At 43.8% G+C, this 12,325-nt stretch overlaps 1 protein-coding gene across 2 annotated transcripts in view; it reads left to right on the top strand.

Annotated features, from left to right (window-relative positions):
- Positions 1–12,325, top strand: part of LOC110518051 (caspase recruitment domain-containing protein 11) — a 118,693-nt gene that overhangs the window by 80,072 nt on the left and 26,296 nt on the right. For both annotated transcript variants that reach the window (XM_036972243.1, XM_036972242.1), the window contains one exon: positions 1,290–1,416. In XM_036972243.1, the coding sequence (XP_036828138.1) occupies positions 1,290–1,416 (127 nt within the window). The remainder of the gene's footprint in view (positions 1–1,289; positions 1,417–12,325) is intronic.

The raw sequence follows: 12,325 nt of genomic DNA, 5'->3' as shown, positions 1-12,325 counted from the left end.
TGATGCCCCATACTGTAGACCCTATTGCCCCATACTGTATACCTGTAGACCCTCTACCCTACAGCCCCATACTGTATACCTATAGACCCTATACCCTACTGCCCCATACTGTAGACCCTATATCCTACTGCCCCATACTGTATACCTGTAGACCCTCTACCCTAAAGCCCCATACTGTAGACCTATAGACCCTATACCCTACTGCCCCATACTGTAGACCTTAAACCCTACAGTCCCATATTGTAGACCCTATACCCTACAGCACCATACTCTAGACCCTATACCCCACAGTCCCATATTGTAGACCCTACACCCTGCTGCCCCATACTCTAGCCCCTATACCCTACAGCCCCATACTCTAGGCCCTATACCCTACAGTCCCATATTGTAGACCCTATACCCTGCAGTCCCATACTCTAGACCCTATACCCTGCAGTCCCATACTGTATACCTGTAGACCCTATACCCTACTGCCCCATACTGTAGACCTATAGACCCTATACCCTACTGCCCCATACTGTATAGCTATAGACCCTATACCCTACTGCCCCATACTGTAGACCTATAGACCCTATACCCTACTGCCCCATACTATAAACCCTATACCCTACTGCCACATACTGTATACCTATAGACCCTATACCCTACAGCCCCATACTGTAGACCCTATACCCTACAGTCCCATACGGTATACCTGTAGACCCTATACCCTACTGCCCCATACTGTAGACCTATAGACCGTATACCCTACAGCCCCATACTGTAGACCCTATACCCTACTGCCCCATACTGTAGACCTATAGACCGTATACCCTACAGCCCCATACTCTAGACCCTCTACCCTACAGCCCCATACTGTATACCTATAGACCCTATACCCTACAGCCCCATACTGTATACCTATAGACCCTATACCCTACAGTCCCATACTGTATTCCTATAGACCCTATACCCTGATACCCCATACTGTAGACCCTATTGCCCCATACTGTATACCTGTAGACCCTATTCTCTACAGCCCCAAACTGTATACCTATAGACCCTATGCCCTACTGCCCCATACTGTAGACCCTATACCCTACGGTCCCTTACTATAGACCCTATACCCTACTGCCCCATACTGTATACCTCTAGACCCTATACCCTACTGCCCCATACTGTATACCTCTAGACCCTATACCCTACTGCCCCATACTGTAGACCCTATACCCTACAGCCAGCCCCATACTGTATACCTGTAGACCCTATACCCTTCTAATCATCCCTCTCCCTCCCCTCTCTCCATCCAGATGAGGAAATGGAAACACGTGGTCCTCCCTCGCTCCACTCCTCCTCCTCCTCCCATCAGTCAGAATGTTTAGATTCCTACGACCTGGAGACCGTCAACAACATTTTCAGGAAACTGTCCCTGGAGAGGTACACCCCCCCCCTCACACCCACCAACACACACACACACACACACTCACACACACACCCCCTAGTGTATCTTACCCCCCTCATCTACTGTTTTTACGTCCAGAGGCGGCGCTCGTCACTTCCAGTTGAACGCGGAACGAGGGAGAGTGTTATTGTAGAAAATTCCATTGAAAAAGTGTGGTTACTAGCTAGCTACCTTAAGAGTTTGGATCCCGTGACGTGGTCAGCATCAGTTGCTGGGACCACTACTATCTGTCCAGTGATCCTGCCGACCAAGGCCAGGTCTGAGGAGCTGTTAAGTGCCTAGTTGCTAGCGGGGTTTTCTTGACTGCTTGAACGATGCCCGCAACACTGTTAGCCATTGTGGCTGGGACCACGGATTGGCCGGGGCTTTTGGCTGTCAAGATCCCTGCTGTTTGTTATTGTTTTCAATCTTCCCTGCGACCTGTCCTGTCTGGAACTGAGAGGAGTAACAGTATAACCTGTCCTGTCTGGAATTGAGAGGAGTAACAGCATAACCTGTCCTGTCTGGAACTGAGAGGAGTAACAGTATAACCTGTCCCGTCTGGAACTGAGAGGAGTAACAGTATAACCTGTCCTGTCTGGAACTGAGAGGAGTAACAGTATAACCTGTCCTGTCTGGAACTGAGAGGAGAGGAGTAGCAGTATAACCTGTCCTGTCTGGAACTGAGAGGAGTAACAGCATAACCTGTCCTGTCTGGAACTGAGAGCAGTAACAGTATAACCTGTCCTGTCTGGAACTGAGAGGAGAAACATTATAACCTGTCCTGTCTGGAACTGAGAGGAGTAACAGTATAACCTGTCCAGTCTGGGACTGAGAGGAGTAACAGTATAACCTGTCCTGTCTGGAACTGAGAATAGTAACAGTATAACCTGTCCTGTCTGGAACTGAGAGGAGTAACAGTATAACCTGTCCTGTTGGAACTGAGAGGAGTAACAGAATAACCTGTCCTGTCTTGAACTGAGAGGAGAAACAGTATAACCTGTCCTGTCTGGAACTGAGAGGAGTAACAGTATAACCTGTCCTGTCTGGAACTGAGAGGAGTAACAGTATAACCTCTCCTGTCTGGAACTGAGAGGAGTAACAGCATAACCTGTCCAGTCTGGAACAGAGAGGAGATGAGTAACAGCATAACCTGTCCTGTCTGGAACTGAGAGGAGTAGCAGTATAACCTGTCCTGTATGGAACTGAGAGGAGTAACATTATAACCTGCCCTGTCTGGAACTGAGAGGAGTAGCAGCATAACCTGTCCTGTCTGGAACTGAGAGGAGAAACAGTATAACCTGTCCTATCTGGAACTGAGAGGAGAGGAGTAACAGCATAACCTGTCCTGTCTGGAACTGAGAGGAGTAACAGTATAACCTGTCTGGAACTGAGAGGAGTAACAGTATAACCTGTCCTGTCTGGAACTGAGAGGAGTAACAGAATAACCTGTCCTGTCTGGAACTGAGAGGAGAAACAGTATAACCTGTCCTGTCTGGAACTGAGAGGAGTAACAGTATAACCTGTCCTGTCTGGAACTGAGAGGAGTAACAGTATAACCTCTCCTGTCTGGAACTGAGAGGAGTAACAGCATAACCTGTCCAGTCTGGAACAGAGAGGAGATGAGTAACAGCATAACCTATCCTGTCTGGAACTGAGAGGAGTAACAGTATAACCTGTCCTGTCTGGAACTGAGAGGAGTAACATTATAACCTGCCCTGTCTGGAACTGAGAGGAGTAGCAGCATAACCTGTCCTGTCTGGAACTGAGAGGAGAAACAGTATAACCTGTCCTGTCTGGAACTGAGAGGAGAGGAGTAACAGCATAACCTGTCCTGTCTGGAACTGAGAGGAGTAACAGTATAACCTGTCTGGAACTGAGAGGAGTAACAGCATAACCTGTCCTGTCTGAAACAGAGAGGAGAGGAGTAACAGTATAACCTGTCCTGTCTGGAACTGAGAGGAGTAGCAGCATAACCTGTCCTGTCTGGAACAGAGAGGAGAGGAGTAACAGTATAACCTGTCCTGTCTGGAACTGAGAGGGGTAACAGCATAACCTGTCCTGTCTGGAACTGAGAGGAGTAACAGCATAACCTGTCCTGTCTGGAACTGAGAGGGGTAACAGCGTATCCTGTCCTGTCTGGAACTGAGAGGGGTAACAGCGTATCCTGTCCTGTCTGGAACTGAGAGGGGTAACAGTATAACCTGTCCTGTCTGGAACTGAGAGGGGTAACAGCGTATCCTACGTACGTTGTTACCATAACAAAGACCAAAGCCGGCAGGAGTACCATTGACGGCTGTGGTGTCTCTCTATCACAGGTGAAGGATCTTTTAAATGAACAAAAAAAGTTACACAAGCAGTTGTTACAACAACAAGAAAATAACTTTAAGTGTCCAAATACTGGTGGATTCAACTAATAAAAGACGAACAGTTTGCAGTTCTCCCAGGGTCAGCTCAATGAGTTGAAACAGTTTAAACAGGAGAACGGCAAGATGACAGCAAACTGTAAATCATTGAGAGAGGACATCAGTTCTGCATGTGAATCTATGATAACAATGATGGAGAAATCAGATTATCTAGTGGGACAATCATGGCAAAACAACATTGTATTTGTATTTGTAATTAATAGGGTTCGCCATTAGCTGTTGCCAAGGCAGCAGCTACTCTTCCTGGGGTTTATTATGGATCCCCATTAGCTGTTGCCAAGGCAGCAGCTACTCTTCCTGGGGTTTATTATAAATCCCCATTAGCTGTTGCCAAGGCAGCAGCTACTCTTCCTGGGGTTTATTATGGATCCCCATCAGCTGTTGCCAAGGCAGCAGCTACTCTTCCTGGGGTTTATTATGGATCCCCATTAGCTGTTGCCAAGCAGCAGCTACTCTTCCTGGGGTTTATTATGGATCCCCATTAGCTGTTGCCAAGGCAGCAGCTACTCTTCCTGGGGTTTATTATGGATCCCCATTAGCTGTTGCCAAGGCAGCAGCTACTCTTCCTGGGGTTTATTATGGATCCCCATTAGCTGTTGCCAAGGCAGCAGCTACTCTTCCTGGGGTTTATTATGGATCCCCATTAGCTGTTGCCAAGGCAGCAGCTACTCTTCCTGGGGTTTATTATGGATCCCCATTAGCTGTTGCCAAGGCAGCAGCTACTCTTCCTGGGGTTTATTATGGATCCCCATTAGCTGTTGCCAAGGCAGCAGCTACTCTTCCTGGGGTTTATTATGGATCCCGATTAGCTGTTGCCAAGGCAGCAGCTACTCTTCCTGGGGTCCAAACACATTAAGGCACTTACATTACATATAAAACTAAAGATAAAACAGTACATTATATAACATTATTACACCACTACATGTCTACAATACAACATGTATAATACCACCATACAACAATATTACAGTGTACATGTGTAGAGTGCGTGTGTTAGCCTGTGTGTGTGTTTTGTGTGTGTGTGCGTGTTTTGTGTGTGTGTGTGTGTGTGTGTGTGTCTATTCACAGAGACATTTATTTGTATCCGTTTTTTAATCTGATTCTACTGCTGCATCAGTTACCTGATGCGGAATAGAGTTCCATGTAGTCATGGCTCTATGTAGTACTGTGGAATAGAGTTCCATGTAGTCATGGCTCTATGTAGTACTGTGGAATAGAGTTCCATGTAGTTACGGCTCTATGTAGTACTGTGGAATAGAGTTCCATGTAGTCATGGCTCAATGTAGTACTGTGGAATAGAGTTCCATGTAGTCATGGCTCTATGTAGTACTGTGGAATAGAGTTCCATGTAGTCATGGCTCTATGTAGTACTGTGGAATAGAGTTCCATGTAGTCATGGCTCTATGTAGTACTGTGGAATAGAGTTCCATGTAGTCATGGCTCTATGTAGTACTGTGGAATAGAGTTCCATGTAGTCATGGCTCTATGTAGTACTGTGGAATAGAGTTCCATGTAGTCATGGCTCTATGTAGTACTGTGGAATAGAGTTCCATGTAGTCATGGCTCTATGTAGTACTGTCGAATAGAGCTCTATGTAGTACTGTGCACCTCCCAATTCTAGTTTTCCAAGATCCCTCTTTGTGCCACCTTACAACATGACTGAACAGCAGTCCAGGTGCGTAGAAACTAGGGCCTGTAGGACCTGCCTTGTTGATAGTGTTATTAAGAATGTAGAAACTAGGGACTGTAGGACCTGCCTTGTTGATAGTGTTGTTAAGAAGGTAGAAACTAGGGCCTGTAGGACCTGCCTTGTTGATAGTGTTGTTAAGAAGGTAGAAACTAGGGCCTGTAGGACCTGCCTTGTTGATAGTGTTGTTAAGAAGGTAGAAACTAGGGCCTGTAGGACCTGCCTTGTTGATAGTGTTGTTAAGAATGTAGAAACTAGGGACTGTAGGACCTGCCTTGTTGATAGTGTTGTTAAGAAGGTAGAAACTAGGGCCTGTAGGACCTGCCTTGTTGATAGTGTTGTTAAGAAGGTAGAAACTAGGGCCTGTAGGACCTGCCTTGTTGATAGTGTTGTTAAGAAGGTAGAAACTAGGGACTTTAGGACCTGCCTTGTTGATAGTGTCGTTAAGAAGGTAGAAACTAGGGCCTGTAGGACCTGCCTTGTTGATAGTGTCGTTAAGAAGGTATAAACTAGGGCCTGTAGGACCTGCCTTGTTGATAGTGTCGTTAAGAAGGTAGAAACTAGGGCCTGTAGGACCTTGCCTTGTTGATAGTGTCGTTAAGAAGGTATAAACTAGGGCCTGTAGGACCTGCCTTGTTGATAGTGTTGTTAATAAGGTAGAAACTAGGGCCTGTAGGACCTGCCTTGTTGATAGTGTTGTTAAGAAGGTAGAAACTAGGGCCTGTAGACCTGCCTTGTTGATAGTGTTGTTAAGAAGGTAGAAACTAGGGCCTGTAGGACCTGCCTTGTTGATAGTGTTGTTAAGAATGTAGAAACTAGGGCCTGTAGGACCTGCCTTGTTGATAGTGTTGTTAAGAAGGTAGAAACAAGGGCCTGTAGGACCTGCCTTGTTGATAGTGTTGTTAAGAAGACAGAGCAGCGCTTTATTATAGACAGACTTCTCTTCTCATCTTAGCTACTGTTGTATCAACATGTTTTGACCATGACAGTTTACAATCCAGGGTTACTCCAAGCAGTTTAGTCAGCTCAACTTGCTACATTTCCACATAGTTCATTACACAATTTAGTTGGGGTTTAGGGTTTAGTGAATGATTTGCCCCAAATACAATACTTTCAGTTTAAAAAAATAATATTTACGACTAACTTATTAGTCGTAGCTGACTGTAGTAGCTGACATGTACAGTGTTAAGTCATACACATACATACATGCCACTGGCTTTACTCAAAGCCAGTGTCATGTCATTAGTAAAGATGGAAAAAAGTAAGGGGCCTAGACAGCTGCCCTGGGGAATTCCTGATTCTACCTGGGTTATGTCGGAGAGGCTTCCATTAAAGAACACCCTCTGTTTTCTGTTAGACAGGTAAATCTTTATCCACAATATAGCAGGGGGTGTAAAGCCATAACACCATAAGCCATAACACATATGTTTTTCCAGTAGAAGACTATGATCAATATTGTTAAAGCCGCACTGAAGTCTAACAAAACAGCCACCCCAATCTTTTTATCATCAATTTCTCTCAGCCACCCACAGTAATTTGTGTAAGTGTGTAACACTTGTTGAATGTCCTTCCCTATATGTGGGCTGAAAGTCTGTTGTCAATTTGTTTCCCAGTAAAAAATAATTATATCTGGTCAAAAACACATTTTTCCAAAAGGGTTGGTAAAAGGGGAGCAGAATTACTTTTGCTTCCCTCCAGGCCTGAGGGCACACACTTTCTAGTAGGCTTAGATTGAAGAACCCTAACCCTAATCCTAACCCTAACCCTATGGCAAACAGGAGTGGCAAAATCATCCGCTATTATCCTCAGTCATTTTCCATCCAAGTTGTCAGACATTGTCAGACCCCGGTGGCTTTGTCATTGTTGATAGACAACAATATTTTTTTCACCTCTTCCACGCTCACGTTACAGAATTCAAAATTACAATGCTTGTCTTTCATAGTTGGATCAGTTATACTTGACATGTAGTGTCAGTGTTTGTTGCTAGCATGTCATGCCTAAGTTAATTAATGGCAATGTCAGTGGGTTGTGACGAATGAGGCATCTGAATTGAATGAATGATGGAGCTGAGTTTGCCTTTTTTGCCCAAAACCTAATTTAAGGTGCTCCATAGGTTTTTATTATGGTTCTTAATATCATTTATCTTTGTTTCATAGTAGAGTTTCTTCTTCTTTTTATTCAGTTTAGTCACATGGTTTCTCAATGTGCAGAACGTTTGCCAATTGGTTGTGGATGGAATTGCAGAATTGTGGAATTGCATAATCTCCACATGAGACCTGGGTAGACTATGAGGACAAAGTGAGGGAAATGATCTCGGAGAAACTGAAGATGGACCACAGGAAGATTGAGGTGGAGCACGCCCACAGGACTGGAAAACCCACCACTGGCCCAGATGACAGAACCAGGCTGATAGTGGTCAAATTCCTGAGGTTCAAGGACAAGGTAGCTGTTCTGGAAAGAGCCAAGAACTTGAGAGGAACGTACATCTTCCTCTACTAGAAACTATCCTGAAGGTGTGCGCCAGAAGAGGAAAGAACTTATTCCAGCTGGTTCATGAAATCAATAACTTGCTAACATCAGATAACATTCATATATTAGCCATTTCTGAGACTCACTTAGATAATCATTTGATGATACAGCAGTATCAATACAAGGATATAACATCTGTAGAAGAGACAGGAATGCTTATGGGGGAGGTGTTGCTGTATATATTCAGAGCCATATCCCTGTAATGCTTAGAGAATATCTTATGTCAAGTGTTATGAAGTGTTGTGGTTGCATGTTCACCTTGCAAATCTAAAGCCTTTTCTTTTGGGGTGTTGCTATAGGCCACCAAGTCAGTCAGTATCTAAACAACACAGTGCCTTCGGAAAGTATTCAAATCCTTCCCCTTTTCCACATACAGCTTATTCTAAAATGGATTAAATTAATTGTTTACCTCATCAATCTACACACAATACCCCATAATGACAAAGTGAAAACAGGGTTTTAGACATTTTTGCAAATGTTATAAAAAACATAACAGAAATAGCTATTTACATCAGTATTCAGACCCTTTGCTATGAGATTCGAAATTGAGCTCAGGTGCTTCCTGTTTCTATTGATCACCTTGAGATGTTCTACAACTTGATTGGAGTCCACCTGTGGTAAATTCAATTGATTGGACATGATTTGGAAAGGCACACAACTGTCTATATAAGATCCCACAGTTGACAGTGCATGTTAGAGCAAAAACCAAGCCATGAGGTCAAAGGAATTGTCCGTAGAGCTCTGAGAAAGGATTGTGTCGAGGCACAGATCTGGGGAATGGTACCAAAAAATGTCTGCCGCATTAAAGATCCCCAAGATCCCCATCATTTTTAAATGGAAAAAAAAGTTTGGAACCAACAAGACTATTCCTAGAGCTGGCTGCCCAGTCAAACTGAGCAATCGGGGGAGAAGGGCCTTGGTCAGGTAGGTGACCAATAATCCGATGGTCACTCTGACAGAGCTCCAGAGTCCCTCTGTGGCGATGGGAGAACCTTCCAGAAGAACAACCATCTCTGCAACACTCCACCAATTAGGCCTTTATTGTAGAGAGGCCAGACGGAAGCCACTTCTCAGTAAAATACACATCACAGCCCGTTTGGAGTTTGCCAAAAACACCTAAAGGACTCTCAGACCATGAGAAACAAGATTCTCTGGTCTGATGAAACCAAGATTGAACTCTTTGGCCTGAATGCCAAGTGTCACGTCTGGAGGAAACCGGGCACCATCCCTACAGTGACACATCGTGGTGGAAGCATTCTGCTGTGGGATGTTTTTCAGCGGCAGGGACTGGGAGACTAGTCAGGATTCAGGGAAAGATAAACAGAGCAAAGTACAGAGAGATCCTTGATGAAATCCTGCTCCAGAGCTCTACGGACCTCCGAATGGGGCAAAGGTTCACCTTCCAACAAAGCACACAGCCAAGACAACACAGGAGTGGCTTCAGGACATATCTCTGAATGTCCTTGAGTGGCCTAGACTTGCTCCCCATCCAACCTGACAGAGCTTGTGAGGATCTGCACAGAAGAATGGGAGAAACTCCCCCAAGTATAGGTTGCCAAGCTTGTAGTGTCATACCCAAGAATCCTCGAGGCTGTAGTCGCTGGTAAAGGTGCTTCAACAAAGTACTGAGTAAAAGGTCTGAATACTTAAGTAAATGTGATATTTAAATTTTTTGTCTGAAAATTTTTTGCTTTGTCATTATGGGCTATTGTGTGAAGATTGATGAGGAAAAAACAATTGAATCCATTTTAGAATAAGGCTGTAACAACATGTGGAAAAAGTCAATGGTTCTAAATATTTTCCGAAGGCACTGAATACAGCCAGTATCTAAATAATATGTGTGAAATGCTTCATAGTGTATGTGATATAACAGAGGTCTACTTCCTTGGGAATCTGAATATTGACTGGTTTTCATCAAGCTGTCTGCTCAAGAGGAAGCTTCTCACTGTAACCTGGTTCAGGTTATTAACTTCTTTGGGACAAGGACAGGGACAGGGACAGTATTTTCACGTCTGGACAGTATTTTCACGTCTGGATGAAAAGCGTCTGGACAGTATTTTCACGTCTGGATGAAAAGCGTGTCCAAAGTAAACGGCCTGCTACTCAGACCCAGAAGCTAAGATATGCATATTATTAGCATATTGGATAGAAAACACTCTGAAGTTTCTAAAACTGTTTGAATCATGTCTGTGAGTATAACAGCACTTATTTGGCAGGCAAACCCCAGAGGACAAAGCGTTCACATTATTTTTTGAGGTCACTCTCATTTCAATGGGTTTTCAATGTGATTCCAGATTTCTAATCGACTTTCCTGCAGTTCCTATCGCTTCCACTGGATGTCAGCAGTTATTAGAAATTGGTTGAGGTTTTCCTTTAATAACTGAAGAAGTAACACTGTTCAGAATGAGGGTAGAGAGAAGTGATATAGGCGCGTGACCTTTGATAGAGGCGCGTGACCTGAAAAGCTCGCTCCACTTTGTTTGTATTGAACACAGATCATCCTGTCTTCAATTGTATCGATTATTACGTAAAAAAAACACCTAAAGTTGTATTTTGAAAGTAGTTTGACATGTTTGGACAAAGCTTACAGGTAACTTATTAGACATTTTGTAGTCATGTTGCGCGACTTGGAACCGGTATTTTCTGGATCAAACGCTCCAAATAAATTGACATTTTGGACATTTGGATATATGGACGGAATTAATCGAATTAAAGGACCATTTGTGATGGGACATATTGGACAGACAGAAGAACAGAACAGTCAACAGAAGAAGTCAAAGGTAATGAATAGACAAATACTTATTTCCACCATAATTTGAAAATAAATTCATTAAAAATCCTACAATGTGATTTTCTGGATTCTTTTTCTCATTTTCTCTGTCATAGTTTAAGCGTACCTATGATGAAAATTACAGGCCTCTCTCATCTTTTTAAGTGGGAGACATGCACAATTGGTGGCTGACTAAATAGTTTTTTTGCCCCACTTTATCCCAGACAGGTTAATCAACCTACCAGGGTTTTAACAAACACTACAGTGTCACACCCTGACCATAGTTTGCTTTGTATGTTTATAGGTTTTGTTTGGTCAGGGTGTGATCTGAGTGGGCATTCTATGTTGTATGTCTAGTTTGTCTGTTCTGTGTTTGGCCTGATATGGTTCTCAATCAGAGGCAGGTGTTAGTCGTTGTCTCTGATTGGGAACCATATTTAGGTAGCCTGTTTTGTCATTGTGGGTGATGGTCTATGTGTAGTGTTTGTGTCAGCACGATGTGAATTAGCTTGTTTTGTAGTGTTCAGTTTTCCCATTACAATGACGAATACTTACCACGTCGCATCTTGGTCTCCTCTCTATTCCAGACGACATACAGGAACAAGATCATCCACATTATTCATGACATTTTCACTAATACTGTAAAACTTTTTTTAAGCTTATCCATACCCATTGGATGCAGTGATCACAATATAGTGGCTATATTCAGGAAGCAAAAGTTCCAAATGCTGGGCCTATAATAGTATATGGCAGATCATACAAAAGATTTTGCTGTGACTCTTATGTGGATGATGTCAAAATACACTGCTCAAAAAAATAAAGGGAACACAAAAATAACACATCCTAGATCTGAATTAATGAAATATTCTTATTAAATACTTTTTTCTTTACATAGTTGAATGTGCTGACAACAAAATCACACAAAAATTATCAATGGAAATCAAATTTATCAACCCATGAAGGTCTGGATTTGGAGTGACACTCAAAATTAAAGTGGAAAACCACACTACAGGCTGATCCAACTTTGATGTAATGTCCTTAAAACAAGTCAAAATGAGGCTCAGTAGTGTGTGTGGCCTCCACGTGCCTGTATGACCTCCCTACAACGCCTGGGCATGCTCCTGATGAGATGGCGGATGGTCTCCTGAAGGATCTCCTCCCAGACCTGGACTAAAGCATCCGACAACTCCTGGACAGTCTGTGGTGCAACGTGGCATTGGTGGATGGAGCAAGACATGATGTCCCAGATGTGCTCAATTGGATTCAGGTCTGGGGAACGGGCGGGCCATCCATAGCATCAATGCCTTCCTCTTGCAGGAACTGCTGACACACTCCAGCCACATGAGGTCTAGCATTGTCTTGCATTAGGAGGAACCCAGGGCCAACCGCACCAGCATATGGTCTCACAAGGGGTCTGAGGATCTCATCTCGGTACCTAATGGCAGTCAGGCTACCTCTGGCGAGCACATGGCGGGCAATGCGGCCCCCCCCAA

Source organism: Oncorhynchus mykiss, unplaced genomic scaffold (genome assembly GCF_013265735.2).
Source record: "Oncorhynchus mykiss isolate Arlee unplaced genomic scaffold, USDA_OmykA_1.1 un_scaffold_130, whole genome shotgun sequence".
NCBI lineage: Eukaryota > Metazoa > Chordata > Actinopteri > Salmoniformes > Salmonidae > Oncorhynchus > Oncorhynchus mykiss.
Note: the sequence above shows the minus strand (reverse complement) of the source record. Positions and strands in the feature narration are given on the sequence as shown.